This window comes from Cervus elaphus, chromosome 9, assembly GCF_910594005.1.
Source record: "Cervus elaphus chromosome 9, mCerEla1.1, whole genome shotgun sequence".
Lineage (NCBI taxonomy): Eukaryota > Metazoa > Chordata > Mammalia > Artiodactyla > Cervidae > Cervus > Cervus elaphus.
This window is the reverse complement of record NC_057823.1, coordinates 51171819-51190736: the sequence shown is the minus strand read 5'-3', so window position 1 is coordinate 51190736 and position 18918 is coordinate 51171819. Positions and strand designations below refer to the sequence as shown.

The following is an 18918-nucleotide window of genomic DNA, read 5'->3' as shown; positions in this document are numbered from 1 at the left end:
GGCTGTGTAGGCTTCTAAGTTATCTATTTAGAAATGAAGACTCTGCCAGGGAACTGAAGAAAGGGGTTCCCGAATATATATGAGCTTTTAGTTTGAAATAGAGTGAAATATTACTAGTGACCCTGTAATATTAATCTACCTCAAAGACCTTAGGGGCTATGGTTAAAGTTTTGGTTGATTTAAGTCATTGCAAATTGCCCACTCTTACAAAAGTGACTTCAGCCCTATGAAAAGCTCATTGTACATTAAGGAAAATCACTTGTCTGAAATTGTCTGAAAATTGCTAAGATGGACCCAAGTCAACGTAAAAGCTGAATTATCTGTTTCTCTTAAAAGTTAGACCTAAAGGTGCTAAATTAAAGAGACATACCAGTTACTGAACACTTCTGTTATCATTATGATTTAACAAGTCTCCAAAGTGGAAAACTGTAGATACTGATAACATCCACCAACAAAAGCATTCAGCATAACAAACTGGAGAATGACAAAAAAATTCTTTTTTTTATACCTTAAAAATGCTAACTTCCGCATTTGGATAAAGAAGGATGTGTACATAAAGAGGGGTTAGAATCACTTTCATGTAGTTTATCACACACTCATATACATGGATAATACAGAGAAATATCCATAGGCAGGTAGGTACAAGTACTCACAGAATACTTATATTCACTTTAAAGTATTAGAAATAAAAATTATTTCATGACTGCTTAATAGATATGGAGTTTCTCTTGGGGGAGAAGAAAATTTCTTTGTAGTAGTGATGGTTGCATAACATTGTGAATATATAAATGCCGTGATACTGTACACTTCAAATGGTATAAATGGTAAATTTTATGTGTTAACTTAATTTTTAGAAAATTAACATATACCAAGTAAATGAAAGGGTGTTGTTCAAAAAAAAGCGGGATTAGGGGGGAGTTTCTTCTTTAACTACGTAAGAGGAGTCTACATTAGGACTTTCTTTGAGGGTGGCAAAGAAGCATGAGAACCAGGCAGGCCCTCTACGGCTTGCCTCCAGGTAACATCTGCTACAGAGACCAGTTCATGGCATTTCAATAACTTAGTTCATGCTCCTTTTTTCTTTTCCTTCCCACTAACCAAAAACCACTGACTTAAAACTCCTCCAAATAAAAAGAGAATAGACAGACACAGCACTGATGCTATGCTGTTGTTTCACTGGCTGGATCTGGCCAGGTCCCTTGACACCTGCGTGACTGCAAGGAATGAGCATAAGGATCTCAGGTTTCACTACTAAAGTTACTCTCTAAAAACAAACACACACATGGACTTCCCTGGTGGCTCAGTGGTAAAGAATCCTCCTGCCAGTGCAGGAGACATGGGTTCCATCCCTAATACAGGAGGATCCCACATGGTCGTGGAGCAACTAAGCCTGTGCATCACAACTGAGCCTGTGTTCTAGACCCTAGGAGCAGAAACTACTGAGCCCATGTGCTTCAACTACTGAAGTCTGAGCACCTAGAACCCATGCTCTGCAACCAGAGAAGTCACCACAGTAAAAAGCCCTTTCACTGCAACTAGAGGAAAAGACAGTGCAGCAATGAAGACCCAGCATAGCCAAAAATATTAAATAATAAATAAAATTATATAAAAAAATACACACATGAATGAAAAATAATTGGATGCTCTTTCATTTTCCTACAACTGATTAAATTTCAAATCCTTTTCTTATAAGAAAGTGATGACAAACTGATTTCAACACAATTTTTAGGGCAGGAAGTTTCCTGATGGGCTGTGTCCCTGGTTCATGATGGAAACATCCATTTCTGGACTTTTAAATCATATCCCGCACCCCCCTCCCCCCAAAAAAAGAAAAAAAAATCATATCCCAAGAGAATACCTAGGCTAACCCACTAGTAAAGTTACTGATACAGTCACAGAAATTTCTCAGACCTGCTTGGAAAATGCCCTCTGAATCTGCACTTCATCTATTCAGATTTGCTACTCTAAGAACAACAGTATTCAGTGGATCTCTTCATGAAGCATGTAATATTTGCTCTGTTTTGTAATCCCCATTTACATCTATTCTGCCTTTGACATGGATCTAATTTTAATCAATGTGGGCAATATGATGACTTAAAAAGAGGAGAAATCCACATAAGATCCCCACCTAGTTCTCTTGGGAATGCTGGTAAACTAACAGAGAACAAATCATGAAGAGTGTAAACTTTGCATTTACAGGCCTTCTCTTCTTCTGCCTTGGCACTTCACCTCCCTCCCCATCCCTGCACACTAAAGATTAAAAAACTGGATCTGCTATGGAGGGGAAGAAGTCAGATGAAATGTATACGCCATGTTTTATATGACACTGTTATAAAAGGATTCCATTTTAGGATGTGAGCTCCTTTAAATAGGATTTCAATTCTTTGTTTATAATATACAGTACTTAGCACACAGTAGTTTCTTATACATAATTTATAAAAGTCATTTAGTATTTTATTTGTAGTTCATATTCCAGTTTGAATTAATAGCCAATTTGAAAAGAAAATATGGCCAGCATCATTAATCATACTTTGGTGACCAAAATAAGAGCCAAAAGAATATAAGAACTGATTTTGATACTTTTCAAATTTGATTGGGGAGCCAACTTGATGTTAACTTTATTTAACAAAAGTTCCATTTCAGCAACAATATATGCATATCAGATGAAGAACCTAGCAAGCTGGATACTACCACGATTAATTTCATCAAAATTTCCAAGTAAGGCTTAAAAGATTAAGTTAAGAGGGGAAAAAAACCTTCTATGGTCATATCAAAGTGGCCCAGCCTCAAAGGAAAATATAGAAAATGATGAACTGAAAATGGGTTGGTAATAGTAGCTTTCACATAGCCCTAATTATAGTGTTCACTGTTTCCAACACTATAATTCATTAACCTTGCCTCTCAAAGGCCTGGTGGAGGCTAAACCACTACATGAACTAAATAGATAACTGAATTTAAAAGATTCCCCATTAGATCTATTTTAACGACACATTAAATTGGATTGTATAATCAAGTTTTGATTAGCCCAACTGTTTAGGTGACTTTTAAGAGCTGAGAAAGTTTTAAGAATATACACATTTGTCCAACAAGCAGTAAAGGACTATCCACAGAATACAATTTAAACACATCTCAGAAATACTCCTTCCCTATGGCATCTGAGATGCTTTTTAATGTGTTAAGAACAAAGTAGGGTGAAAGGTTGAACCCACATCTTGGAAATCTGCCCCTGAAACAACTCACCTCTCCTGGGGCCTGCGACCAGCTGCCTTTCTGTTTTTCCGGCCCAGTCCCTGTTGCAAGGCCAGTGTCTGAGATCCTCACCGTGGTTGGGGTGGAGCTGGCGGTAGTGACCACAGCTGCTGAAGCCACCATACACTGGCCAACTTGATCCAGTGTTTTTCCTGCCTCTTTATTTTCGGCTCCACCCACCTCTGGGGCCAAAGGTGTCTGACCTGTGGCTGTAGAATACGGAGTGAAAGGTAGAGGTGTGTCCCCACCCACAGGCTCATCCTGCACCACCAGAGTCCTGCCGTTTTCTTTGGTGTAAGTGGCAAAGCGAATGTTGCGGTTAATCTGGGGGACAAATGTAGTCGGTGGCTGCTTGGTTCTCTGATCCAGCCCTGGCTCTCCACTGGCATTCCCTCCTTTCCAGGGCCCTCGGCTTGCCTCGCCTCCATCGCTCCCATTACTGTCTACTTCACCCCTGTCTCCTTTCAATTTCTTTGATGCAGGGTCACACCCAGAGTCCGAAGCACTTTTCCTCCTCCGGCCATCTTTCCCCTCTATGCTCTCTCTTTTCTTCTTTCCTTTGGAAGATTTTACTGCTTTTAACGTACCCCCCTACAAAACAAAATTCAAAAAAGATTTATTACAAGGGACTTTCCATCCTGTGAAAACCATAAACCATTAGCTCTTTCCCATCTCTAGAAGCAGACAATCAAAGCTGGGACAGATTGCCAAATTCCAATGCCAGCTCTAAGACATCCCCTTTGTTAAAAAGTTCCAATCTTCCTGTGGTTCAATTGACACACACATATTCAAGATAATAGTTACTAGAGGTTAACTCACTTGGCAAAACTTCCCTTAAATGAAATGTACTCCTTTCTTAAATGGACTTTTTTCAGGATTTTAAAAATTTGTGGAATTTCTTTTACAAAAACGGACTGATAAAGCTAGTCTGGGAACTTATTTGCCCCTTGGTGGAAAAAAAAAAATCTGCTTTATATTTATCTCCTTGTTTGACAGAAACTGCAAAGTATTGAAATATAAAATCTCCTCTATCCAGAAGTCACTAAAAACTGGTGACAACTTAACAATAGGAAAACGAACACTTATGAGTCTGTGACCAGAGGAAAAGTGAGCCCAACAGAGACGGGTTTGAGTTGCTCTTATGGACACTATAAAGAACACAAACAATTTCCAGATCTTATTTCAAAGCATTAGATACAAACAGGGGGAAAACTAAAAAGGCAGGCGACCATAACCAAAAACTCAAATCTCTTAGCTCTTTTAGTAATATCATCCTATCTCATGAAATCTTATTTAGCCTTATTTGAAAGGTCAGTAACCTTAAAAGTCACAGAATTAGAAGGGGGCAATTCCTATCTCTGAGTGAAAACTATTTCCCTGAGAAGGACAAGAGGACAGGGGCTTGGGACACAGTTAACACTCTCTCAGGCAACGTATACCTGGAACATTCTTAGATTGATATCCTATTATTTCTTTTTAGCTGCATTTAGCTAACTTTCAGATAGTTTCATTTAGATAATGTGCTGGGGTGGCAATAAGCTAGTGACATAGTTATTTGGCTGTTATTATTTACCAGCTTGATTAATCGACTCTCATTGCCCTTGAATACATACAGATTCTTTGTGCAGATCTGTATCTTTGTTGTAATCAATCATTATTATAGCTCTTATAACTGAATTTTTTTTCAAATTTTTCATTTCTTCTTGCTAGTTTTCTCTTCTTTTTTTTCTGTCTTCATTTTTTCCCCCTTAAATTCCTTCTGAAAACATTAACCAAAGCTCAAGATTTACATGTTTCTCCCATACTTTTGGTAATATTAATCTAAGTTTCTAAATCTTTCATTTAAGAACTGTTTCTGTTTGTTAAGAATTATTTTCATTTGATCATTTAAAAATCTTTTTACCCGTTCTTCAACCTCTATCATCACTCAGTTTTCAGTGCTGTGAAGTATTTAAGTACAATCACTGAAATCTCTCCTTTCTTGCTCACTCTTTCCAAGAAAATGAGGTGACCATGGATCTCTAAGAAGCGTTACTGTAAAACTTGGCAGATTTGTCAATAATTGTATTTTGCTAGCTAAGAAGATAGTCACACCATGGCAAAGCTGAAAACAGAAGAATCAACGTCTGTTGCTGAAAACCAAAGATCTCACCTTTAACTCATTCAGCCAACTTACAGAGCCTGGCTCACAGCAATTTCCCTGAGCAACAACTTGTATGTATGTCCTACTAATGGTGAGCTACTCACATGTGAGTAGATTAGAACACTCAGACCAGTACTCCCTAGCTATACGTGGCACAATCTAAATGTACCTAGCATATAATAGGTGCTTAAAGAACAAATGAAATGAGGAAGGAAATAAAAAAGGGACCCAATACAGCATCAAAGTAACAAGTGTTTTTCAGCCATGTAAGCACAGTCAAGAGACTTATCCTATTTGTAATAATATAATATGTAGTAAAGAACTATTAAATTTTACCGATTCTACTTTTCCTACCCTAATCTTGTTTTATCAACCAAAATGACTGGATAAAGAAGAGGAAGAACTGTATACCCAGCAGGAGCAGCCAAGAGAGCAATACAAACACAGGTGCTAAGAAAACTATGAAGAATATATGGACAGATGGCTGTCCAAGTCAATGTCCTACTGAAGGAAATTCATACAGGATTCCTTGATTATTTCAGGCACTGATTTACAATGCGTCTTTTAACGGGTTATGATAATTCTGAATGAACCAAGAGTTGGTCTGATTCAGAAACTATGGAGTAATCCACTGTGTGCTGAGCACTGAACTAGGCACTAGTTTAGTTTGAACTCTTCTTGGGATATGAAATTTCAGATTTCATATGGAGCTCACTACCACCTAATGGAAAGAAAAAAGGATGTAGCTTCTTCTCCATTTCTTATTACTGGGTAGGTCATGAATACTACTACTGCTTATTATTACAGCTTTGTCTATTGTATCTTTTAAATATACCTGTCCTAAAAAAATGTAAGAAAAAGGTAGGCCATTTTAAAACAGTTAGGCAACATAGCCATAATGAAAAGGGTTTGCTCAGACTAGGTCTCTTTCTCGAGATTATCCTCCCTCAACTAGACAAGACTGTGGTGAGAGCAAGAACTGTACAGTGGTCAGAGCCTGAAACCCAAACCTATTAACATGGATAACACACACATAATGAAGTCTATGTAACAAGATAATGCAAGCTCATGAGTCTGCTCAGAGACTCACTCCATTACTGTACCTCGCTCTGAGGCGCTGAATTATCCACGAGCATCACATGGATCAATCTGGGATCTACGGACTTGATCTCACCACTCTATAGAAGGAGGGGGATAGAAATAAGAAAAGAGGAGAAAGATTTAATGCCTGCCCACCAAAGACATAATTATGTATTTTTTCTTACATAATCTATGCAATTATCTCTATTTGTTTCTACTTCCCTGCTAGAATGAAAGCTCCATGAATAGGGATCTCTATTATTTAATTCACTGCTAGAATAACAACATTTGAAACAAGGTCTAGAATATGGTAAGCACTCAAATATTTGTTAAATGAATGAATGAAAAAATTGAGTTCAATGCCCAATTGTCTCTTTTAGGGTTACTAATTTCAAATACTGCATCTCTAAAACCTTCCTATTCTGTAATTAAAAAAACAAACAAACAAAAATGGACTTTCCTGGTGGCTCACTGGTGAAGAATCCACCTGCCAATGCAGGAGACATGGGTTTGATCCCTGGTCCAGGAAGATCCTACACGCTGTGGTAACTAAGTCTGTGAGCCACAACTGCTGAGCCTGTGCTCTAGAGCCCAGGAGCCACAACTGCTGAGCCCATGTGTTAAATTACTGAAGCCCTGCCAGAGTCAGAGCCAGAGCTCTGTAACCAGAGAAGCCCCCACAATGAGAAGCCTGCATACCGCAACTAGAGAGTAGCCCACAGACCCTGCAGAGCCAAAAATAAATATAAATAAATAATAAAATTTAAAAGAAAAAAGAAACCTTCAGAAAAAAAACTAAAGGTTTTGGCAGGGGCCAATTTGACGGATACTGTCAGATTTAATGTGTATATCCTTTGACCTGGCAATTACACACTTGGGAATTTATTTCAATAAATAAATAATGTGAAAAATGTATGATGATATATGCTCAAGGATATTCACTGAGGCATTATTTGTATTAGTAAAATAGTGGAAATGATTTTTAAATGTCCATCAATTTTAAATTAAATTAGTTATAATATACATCAATTCAGGGGATAGTATGTATCTGTTTTTAAAGAATTAAGTAGATTTCTATATATATTTACAGAGAAAGATGCTAATAATTTAAAGTTAAGTTAAAAACATATATCAAAGAACTACGTGTATCATATGATCCCATTTGTTAGTACAGTATGATTTACACAGTTCTTACCTAAATAGACAGTATAAAAATATCATATACACACATAGAGAGAAGGTATTTGGAAGAATATGGAATATATACCAAACTGTTAATGGTGGATACCACTGTCAGGAGTAATATTTGCCTATGGGAAGGGATGGCTTTCACGTTCTATTTTATATATATGTGTATCATTTGAAATTTGTAAATGAAGATTGAATAATTTAATAAATTAAATAAATAAATAACTAAAATCATTATGCTCATATTACATGTGACTGCTGAGGGCAAGTCTGAAACCAATTCAAAGGTGTTATAAATACATATGTGTTTGCCTCAAAATACTCTTGTTTTTGATAGATAATTCTCCAGGTAGTTATAGATGCTATGTTTTTTCTACTTATTTCCTTAGAAAACAATTTATTTTATCAGCATCTAAGGGAGAGTGGCATAAGTATTATAGAAGCAAATGCTAATTGATTAGATTTGTAAATAATAAACATTATGAATATGATAAAATAATGATAATAGCACTTCACGTCTGTCTACTGTTCTATAGATTTCAAAGCACTTTTGAATACATCATCTCAGTTCCCAAAACACATACTGTGAGGCCAAGGGTGGTTACCTAATTACATCTAATTTACAGATGAGAACACTGAGGTTGAAAAAGTAGAACAGCCTTTCTCAAGGTGATAGAATCAAAAGTGATAAAGCCAGATATGGAACCCAACTCTTCTTACATGTAATGAAGCGCTCCCTTACTCCATACCACCCATGGTAAGGGGATGGATGGACCGCAGACAAAATAACACAGAGCCTCACCTCAGTTACAGACACCTCCATAAGACGGGTGATGGAGTCTTGATGGCTTACAACACCACAGAGCCAACTTTCTTCTCCCTCTGGCTGGTATACTTTGACCCTGTGACCTTGAACACTGTAGGGACCTAAAGAAGAGATCAGTCAGTACTGAATATTTTTGGCTAAGCTGTATTTCATGATTGTTCCTAAAAATCAGAAACAGAAAGAAGACTTATTGGCATTTTCAATCCTCTTGTATGGAGTTGAATAAATGAGCAATTTCAGATTTACTATACACAGCAATTTAAAAATAAAACATAGTTTTTCCCAGTGACTTTTGTAAATTTTATTTGGAGATTTCTTAGACTATCCTAGGTTCTGATACCTTATCTCAATCTTCCAATTCTAGAAGTAATATAGGAAAGAGAAAGGGAACTTACAAGTCAAAAACTATAGATAATATGAAAATATACACAGATCTATCTGACATATACTTAAAAAAAGTAGGCTAGTAAGTTGAATGTATTATTTTGTTATGTTAGCATAGGAATGACACATAACCATTTGCCCTTTGCAATCTTACTTTCAATACAGTAGGTGGAGAATTCAATTGATGAGGTTTCCAGCCTCTGCTCTAATAACAATCTGAACAAATATAGCACCTGTCTTCCTAAGAACATAGAGTTTCAAAGATATTACTTTATCAGCAGGTAATGTTACCCTACAATTTCAGCTGGCCCTCCAAGAACAACAGTTTCTCTCTCCTACATATCTTATACATTTGAGACTATATAGTTAAATCACTGCTTATTTTAATTATCTTTCAGAGCTATAATTAAGCTTAATTTTTCTATACACATTCATATATATGTCTACATCTTATCCTGTCCCTTGATTTCCTTCTCACTGCTATTTTTCCTCACTATCTTTCCTCTCTCATACCTTTCCTTGATCATTAAACATCATTTCACACTGATACGTTCCTTCTTCAAAGAGGCCAGTTTTCCTACCTTTACCTATTTAGATTTAGTTTGACAAAAGAGAACCAAGAGCCCTATTTCACTGAAAATCATTATTATCATGAGGTCAGGAAGGACAAAGAGCAGATGTACAACATGAAGGGAAGGATAAATGAAGCCAGAGTCTACCCTTTGTGTAGAATCTTGGGCAAAATCTGTATGTAAAATGAAAAAGTTAATAAATCTCTTTTCTTTTCATTCTTAAAAGTTAACATGCTCTTAATGCGAATGAGTCTGTGGACACCTTCCTTTATGAACATACCTTACACTCTAAGTTGTTATTTGTTGGTGTTAATAGTCTTTGGTCCACTGAACCTTACAAGACAGTATGCTCAACAAGGGCAGAGATTTTCTAGCTTGTCGTTAAATCCCAGTACCTTAACACTGTGTCGACTGCAAGGTTAGTCCTTACTAAATATTTAAGAAATAAAGAAATTTTAAAAAAGACAAAATTGCATATTATGAAAGATAATACAAAAAGGAAATTGGTTTGAGGGAGATCCTATTTTTCCAATCCATTCTAGAGATCCAGCTAACTAGAGTTACTTGTGACACTACCCACAAAAAGAAGATAAGCACAGATGTTTTAAGGGTTGCATGGTGTTTTCCCCATTCTATCACTTTCAACATTGGCCATACACCCGATTCAGAATTCAAGGACAGAAGACTATTCTTACCTCGGCTGAATATCTCTTGTAGCTTTTGGTCACTGATCAAAGCATTAACTGTGTCTCTCAGAGCAGCATGTTCCAAAAGAATCTGGTTTTGGCTATCTGTTCCCATCTAGTAAAGATAAAAGAAGAAACAACTGAATACTGAAATAAATAGCAATAATATCTAACCAGAAGAGAAAAATTATACCCTTGAGGAGCTCTACATCAGCATATATCAAAATGTTCCAAAGAACCCTAGTCTGACTACAAGATGTTCTACAAAAGTTAAAGATGCTACGATCATTTAGGTTTAGGAAATATTATACCTCCCTTGAACAAGGTGGGAAGGGGGCAGGACATCAACTGCTTCCCCAACCCATCCAGTCAAAAATCTGTGTATGTCTGACTCACCCAAAACTTAACTCCTAATAGCTTACTGTTGATTGGAAGCCTTACTGATACATAGTTGATTGACATCTATTGTGTACATCCTATATATTTTTCTGTATTCTTAAAATAAAGTAAGCAAGAGAAAAGAAAATATTGAAATCTTGAGGAAGAGAGTACTATACTGTATTTATTGATACCCTATGTTCATGATGTCTGTTTACAAGATGAAATATCTGTCAATGCACTACATCAAGACTGCCTTATTCAGGGCTTCCCTGGTAGCTCAGTGGTAAAGAATCTATCTGCCAATGCAGAAGATATGGGTTTGGCCCTTGATCTGGAAATATCCTACATGTCACCACAACTATTGAGCCTGTGCTCTAGAGCCTGTGGTCTGCAACTACTGAAGCCTGTGCGCCCTAGAGCCCATGCTCTGCAACAAGAGAAGCCACCACAATGAGAAGCCCACACACTGCAACTAAAGAGTAGCCCCCACTTGCTGCAATTAAAGAAAAGCCTGTACAGCAACAAAGACCCAGCATAGCCAGAAAAAAAAAGACTGCCTTGTATAAAACAAAACACTACAGATATTAAAAGTATTACTAACATTAGACATCTAAATGAAAAGACACAGTGAAAAAAAGTCATCTTAATTTATAGGTACTATATTTATTGAAGAACATCCATACACTAAGTGGACCAATGTAGTTAAAACTTGTGTTGTTAAAGGGACAACAGCATACTATATCTTTCTACAAACTTGTGTTGTTAAAGGGACAACAGCATACTATATCTTTCTACATACAATAGTACATTTAAAGGCTCTGAGAAGACATGTAGGAAAAAAGCATGTTTAGGTAAATGTTCTTCATACTTATTTGACTGTAAAACATTTTATTCCCTGTAAATCTTGTTATTTTGATACTTATCCACAATTCACTGAGTGCCTATTCATACAAGCACTAGGATTACAAAGATGAATAAAACAAGACTGATGAGAGGGAGTGAGGCCTAGTAAGGCAGGAAGACATTTCGACAAAAAAAAAAAATCATCATTAATATTTCACAAAACATAGTTTAGTAAACATTGCTCTTGGCTGCCTCAATAAGACAGCAAAACTCTTGGAAGTCTCCTAAATTTTAACGTTCAGACAATAACTCTTGTGAGAAATAAATATTATCATCCATATATTCTGAAACTCTAACTCAGATACTAGCTTGTTTAAACTACTAACCTATCCCTTTTTTGTAACTAAAAATATATCTAAGCTCTTCAATATTTAATGTTGGTTGGAACCAGCCCAAATTCCCAGCCTCCTTGCCACTGGCAAAGGTATAGGCCCTTCTCGACAAGTTACAGAAGCAGACACCTCTGGAAAGTCACTGCTTCTCTGGAACTGTGGTCTTAAGTGTAAAGTGGTTTTAGGGTAAGGTGGGGGTGTGGAGGGGAGAAAAGAAGCCTCAGTCACCAAATGTACTTTTCAAGGGAGCAAAGAAACTTTAAAAGGCACATGGATTAAAAAAAAAAAGGCACATGGAATTACTGGGAGAAAGTACTTGCTTCAACATTAAAAGAGAAGAGGAAACACTCTATTTACAATCAACAGAGAAATCAGCAGGGAGAGAAATAAATTCAGGGCTAGACCAACTGATAAGTACCTGGAACAAATGCAACCCATTAGCATCTGACAGGAAACGAAGCTCCCGATCCAGAAGGTATTCAACTGGAACCACAGAACCCAAACCGAGTTTATCTACCAGGGGAGTGAAAGTCTGTGAAATACAATGACAAGAAATAGATTAGTACTTGGGAGAGAAAATAAATGACAATTAAACTGAATATCTAGTTGCAAAGAAAACCATTATTAATATATATCTTTCACTTCAGTAAATTCAGATAAGCTAAAGCATAAGTTCTGAGAGTCATTCCTAACCCACCATCTGTCCTCAAATAACCATATGAAGCAAACTAGAGCATAAAGTCAGCTCAATAGCCTTATTAACAGCTAAAAAGGATAAGAAGAATAAGAAATTCCTCATTCTCTTTTGCAATTTAACTAATCTTGTCAGGCTTAAAGAAGGTTACATTACAGTAAGCTCTCAGAATAAAGAGTTATACCATTATCATCTCTAGAACTCTTGAAACCTTTGTGAGATTTCTAAACTGATCAGTGATATAAAAATGCATGGGTAAATTCATATTTAGTGTTTCTTAAATAATCTGCCTACAAAAGTCACCCAGGGACCAAGATCAATTTGAGCTTCTTCTAAAAGTTCAACTGGAAAATAAATAAATAAATAAAAGTTCAACTGGAAAGTGGCTTTAAAAACAAATGAAAAGAGTTCAGTAGGCGATGATATGTAAAATCAATAGGTTAAAAATGTTTGTTTTGAGCATTATTTAATTTGGTTAGTCATAGGAGAACTAGATTTTTGCCTTGTGAGAGTCTGAGCTAAGAAGTAGTACACAAAATGTCTATGCTTCTAACTTATCCAACTAATAAATGGGTGATTCAAAATGCTAAAAACAAAAAATTCCTCACAAACAGTCTGATTTAAAAATGGGCATATCACCTGAATAGATATTTTTCTAAAAACAGACAAATGGGCAACAGGTACATGAAAAGGGGCTCAACCTCACTAACTTCAGGGAAATGCAGATCAAAACCACAATGAGTAATCACCTCATACCTAAATGAAAGACAAAGAGGAGGGGACCCTTGTGCCATCAGTGGGGATGTGAAAAGACAAACACACCAAGTACTGGAAAGGACGTAGAGAAGGGGGGACCCTTGCACCATCAGTGGGAATGTAAACTCGTGCAGCCACTACAGAGAACACTACAGAGGTTCCTCAGAAAAGTTAAAAACAGAAACTACCATGTGACTCAACATCCCACTTCTGAGTATTTATCCAAAGAAATGAAATCACTGTCTTGAAGAGATCTCTGTACCCTCATGTTCACTGCAGCGATATTTACAACAGCCAAGACAAGGAAACAACCTACGTGTCCAGTGATGAATGAATGGATAAAAAAATGCAGTGCATATACACACACACAAATATTATACACAATGAAACATTATTTAGCCATAAAAAAGGAGGAAATCCTGCCATTTACAACAACACAGCTGAATCTCCAGGGCACTATGCTAAGTCAAATAAGTCAGACAGAGAAAGACAGATATGGTATGATTTCAATTACATGCGGAATATAAAACAACTGAACTCATAGACACAGAATATATTGGTGGCTGCCAGGGGTAGGAGGAATGTGGGAAATGGGTAAAAGTGGTCAAAGGGTATAAGCTACAGTAATAAGAAGAGTAAATTCTGAGGATCTAATGTACAGCACCGTGACTATAGTTAATAATGCTGTACTGTATACTTGAAAGTTGCTAAGAGAGCAAATCTTAAAAGTTCTTACCATGTATGTGTTGTGAGAAGCAAATTAGATAATATGTAGGAAGGTACTCTATAAAACAATGAGATTATTATACTTTACTGAGATTTTTAAAATGTTCTTGTTCTGCAAAGCTAAAAAAGGAAAGTTCTTACCACACACACAAAAATGTAACTATGTGAGACACAGAACTGTTAACCTTACTGTAATCATTATTTCACTATAAATATAAAATCATCACCTTGTACACAGACTTATACAATGTTATATGTCAATTCTACCTCACTAAAGCTGGAAACAAAACAGTTTCTATGGGAAAAAACGGACTTTAAGAACTACATTGTTTCATAATATTATGATGAGAAAAGAAAGGTGAAAAATTATTTAGAAACAAAGTATCAAATGTTACTTAATATAAAACATTCCAGAAAGCACAGGAAAAGAGATCTCTCCCAATTTTTGCTTTAGTAACTTCAGAATAAAAGCCTGTTAAAGACAAAGCATTAGAGTTTGGGGAATTCTAAAGAGTTCAGCTAGTGCATAAATACCACATAGAATAGGAATAAAGCCCAAATATGTTTCTAGCCAATAAAAGCCACTCACCAGGGCTGGCCACTGTGCAATTGAGACTCGAGTGCCCTGGATAAGGACTGGGTCCTTCCGAGGGGCCCATACTAGAGACCCTTCCAGCAAAAGTACAATAACTTCTTCAGCGTGAACTTTAACCCAGGAGTGCTGCTTCCAGTTACAGCCATCAAACTCTACAAAGATCTGGAAAAAAAGACAACAAGTCATCTTGGGGTTACATTGGAAAAAATCCCACACTATAACATAAAAACAAACACAAACTCCCTGTTTTGAAAACTTTTAACTTGTTTTTAACTTCTTTCAATGGATTTCAATAAAAACCAATCTTACTTTAGAGCCAGGAAGTTGGTCTCATCCTCACTCTGAGAAGAGGGTACAGAGTTAAGGGGGCATTAGTTATTTACAGTTAGTAATTTCTAGCCAAGATCCTACTGAGATTTATAACTCTTAGTTTCCAATTTACATCTAAGCACACTAACTGGGGGCTATGCTAGGTTCATGAATACGGAAAAGAATCTAGAACACTGATCTCAAGGAGTTCATAGTCTAATAGGTAGAATGACAAATTTTTTACACTTCTATTGTGAACTTTTAAAATTAATAAAGGCTAGAGTACTTATAACCCACTTCAAAGAATTTTAGTTGGCTTTTGGGAAAGATGCAAGAAAATGATGAAATGTAAATTTGCAATCAGGACTATGCAAACTACAACAGGAAGTCACTATTAAAGTATAAAAAGAGGGAAAACTTATGAGAATAAGGATCTATATAGCTGTATGACTGAGGGATATATGATGAATGATGGATTACTGATTTGGCTCTGAGCTTCCTAAAGGCCAATCTGAAAATGGAGAGGTCAGTTGCATTGTCTTCACTGTCTAAAAAGAGAACACAAAGCAATGTCTCATGGAAGCAACACTTTTCCAACCACTTGGCTCTACAAGAAATTTCTCATATGACACTTCCAAAGGCAACAATGTAGGGCAATTAAATTCATTACATAAAGCTCTAGGTTTATTACTTGTAATATATTAAGTAAGTTTCACATCTACTTTAAAAAAAAATGATGGGAAAATAAGGCTCAAAAGGGGAAGCATGATTTTTACAGAGAAAGAACATTAAACTGCATTACATTTAAAATATGAAGGGGATCATTCATATATTAATATGTGTTCTGGGGGAATCATATACAACTTTAAGTAACTTGCTGACAATTTGGAAAGAGATGTATTCAAACTTGTATTTAAGTACAGACTCAGGCAACAAGAGAGGCAGTAATGAACAAAGCTTGGGGCTTATGTTCCTGAAGGCTTGGATTTCTGTCTTAACCTTAAGATGCTAGTTTTAATTGAAAACTTGAGCAAGTCACTCTTTGCTTCTCAAGTATTGGTTTCATCCTTTGTGATAAGACATACCTCATGGACTGGTTGTGAAGACTAAATAAAGTCATAGATTCAAAAGTACTTTGGTCAATTGTAAAGCACTACTTGGGCAATAACATGCCATAAGATAAAACAAATAAAATAAAGTATAGGGAGCGTTTAGAAGCAGGAGAGATCACTTCAGGTGTGCAAAGGGACTGATATGGGCTGAGGTTAAAAAAAAAGTCCCAATCAAGTTCTAGGATGGCCAGGAGCTATAGTACACTGTGGGGGAAGGAGTGGGCAATGAGACTAAAAAGATTAACAGTCAATGTGGAAGACACCAAATATTGGGATAAAACTTGGGTTCATCCATCTGCCAATGGGAGATATATATGTGTATGTGTGTGTGTGTGTGAATGTGTATACATGCAATTGCCAGTAAAAGGTTTCTGAGGTAAAAACATAAGCAGAACAGTTTGTTTCAGGACAATTCAGCTACTCAGTGGATGAAGATGGTTTAAAGTGGGAGTGGGGTGGGGAACAGGGGGTGTTCTTACATGACCTAGAGTGGGAGCAGTGAGACAAGGAAGGAAGTGACCAGGGCTCATGAGAGTGGATGAGTCATATCAACAAGCTAGATGACTGGCTGGAATAAGAGTAAGGGAAAACTCAAAAATGACTTGGATTTTGAACCAAAGACTAGGAGAACAGCAGCCACATTACTGTTCAGTGGTGTCATAACTGATGTCCAGAGGAGGCAATGGCTGAAGGACAGACAAGGCCTTCCAAGCCATGAAAAGGAACAGAGGCTGTCGAAACCCTAGGTGGAGTCTGACCTTGAGTGACAGTGCTCTCCTGGGCATAGCTTAGAAAACCAGAGGTTGAGGCTCTCTGGTGCCTGACAGCTAGGTGCCATGTACAGTGGTAATCTGCCAACTACTTTAAAAATCAACATGGTGCTGGCGCTGGTGCTAATTGCTTCAGTCGTGTCTCACTCTGCGCGACTCCATGGACTGTAGCCTGCCAGGCTCTTCTGTCCATGGGATTCTCCAGGCAAGGATACTAGAGTGGGTTGCCATTTCCTCCTCCAGGGGATCTTCCCAACCTAGGGATCGAACCGGCGGCTCTTATGTCTCCTGCATTGGCAGGCAGGTTCATTAGTGCCACCTGGGAAGCCAACATATGAGTCACAAAATTCTAAGTCATACCAACATACAAATACAAGGACAACACTAAAAGAAGTCATTGTATCAAAGCTGTAGTGATTTTAATTCTTTATATAGGAATTTGAACATTTAAAAAGTTAGTATTCAGGAATTCTATCATAACACATCTGAAAACACCATGGAAGAGCTGAAATATTTGAAAGCCATATTTTACCAAATTTAAGGGCAATTATTTCCTAACCTGCCTGGGCAAAGGAATAAAGTGTTGTACTTGGCAACCACAGTGCTGTATGTTCTAGGATCAAACAACTGCTCTAGGCTAACAATATAAATTTGTTTTGAGAGCAATATGAAATGTGGATATATGTAAACATGTTCTACCAGTATTATGGCTTATTTCTCATCCTAGCACTCTCTGTTCCACTTCCTAGCTAGAGATGGAAGGAGTTAGAATATATAAATGAGGTGAAGAATCATTTCAGGTCAAAGTACACAGAACATGAACTCTTAAAATGGTAATGGCCAGGGACTTCTCTGGTGGTCCAGTGGTTAAGATTCCATGCTCCCGATGCAGGGTGCCCAGGTTCTATCCCTGACCAGGGAACTAGATTCTACATGCTGCACCTAAGACCCAGTGCAGCCAAACAAACAAATATTTTTTTTTAAATGGTAGTGGCTATGTCACAAAACAGGAAGAAGGGATATAAGCCAACAAAAATCAATGGTAGTGCTTGGACCGAGTTAGAGATGGCCAACGCAGGTTGATAATCTGGACAGAACAGAACTAAAACAGTTTTGAGTTGATTTTTAAGTATTTTTAAAATTTCTACTATTAGAGTAAAAGTAGCAAAAAGTATTATTGTGCAGCTAGAGCCTAAGGACTAGATGTGTAAAATATTTCTTTAGTTAAGGAGAGTTAGTAGTAAAACACTTACTTTCATTTCAAAATCCCTTTTATGGTCTATATGTAATGCACATTCATTTCAGTGACATTAAAATGAAATAATTTTTTAAAAAAATCAAGTAAGTTAACCTAAGTTTGATAAAATCAGACAGTAGTAGTCTGAGTAATACAAACTTTCATGCTAACCACATAATTATGTAGTAATCAGTTTGGATTCTGGTCCTCCCTATGGCCATTCTTACTACAATTAATAAAAGTATTACTCAACAAAAACAGAATGCCTCAAAAATATGTGTGTGTTTGTGTGCATGTGCACAAAACACTTGCCAGGGCCAAGAAGATCAAGGTGAATAAGGTAGCACCTGGCAGGAGGGAATCAAACCCTAGATGAGCCAATAGAGAGGTATAGAAATTATTACTGAGGTATGTAGTAAGAGCAGTAATAAAGACTGAACATATTAGAGAAGGTATATGTTTTGGGAAAAAAGAAAGGTTTCATGGAAGAGGTAGTGGTATACAAACTGGATCTCAAAGGACAAACTGTATTCTTCTGGCAGAGAAGGGAGAGAAAGACTGCAGCAGGTGCAAAATCAGAGAAACCTAAGAGCAGATTCGGTGTTCTAGGAGGAGGATGTAGCAGCTAGTAAGTTAGCTGTAAAGTGTTTTGTTGGCCTGTTAACGGATGATAAATTGAAACCCAGTGGCAAAGGTTCTTGTTTGGTCAGCAGAGTGGGGGTTCTGTTGGTATGTCTGAACTCTCCAGTAGTCAATCCCCTCATACCCTTCAGTCTGTTGCCCAGCTATTTCTACAAGCCTAGCCATGTACACATTCGAATTTATGCTGTCTTCTATAGGCCTTGGGGGAGCGTTTGATTGTTTTAAGGTGGGTGGGAGAAATGACAATATACACAGACATCTTTCATGTGCATTTTATAAAGATAATGCCATCTAAGGGGAAAAATGTCTCAATATTCAGTTTAAATAGGAAAT

At 37.0% G+C, this 18918-nt stretch overlaps 1 protein-coding gene across 2 annotated transcripts in view; it reads right to left on the bottom strand.

Moving 5' to 3' along the window:
- Window positions 1-18918, bottom strand: part of KDM3B (lysine demethylase 3B) — a 56253-nt gene that overhangs the window by 29243 nt on the left and 8092 nt on the right. The window contains exons 2-7 of one of the 2 annotated variants that reach the window (XM_043912876.1): window positions 14510-14677; window positions 12163-12276; window positions 10138-10243; window positions 8463-8587; window positions 6496-6570; window positions 3241-3840 (exon numbers count right to left, since the gene is read on the bottom strand). In XM_043912876.1, coding sequence (XP_043768811.1) covers window positions 3241-3840; window positions 6496-6570; window positions 8463-8587; window positions 10138-10243; window positions 12163-12276; window positions 14510-14677 — 1188 coding nt within the window. The remainder of the gene's footprint in view (window positions 1-3240; window positions 3841-6495; window positions 6571-8462; window positions 8588-10137; window positions 10244-12162; window positions 12277-14509; window positions 14678-18918) is intronic. The other variant, XM_043912877.1, reaches the window with a different exon arrangement.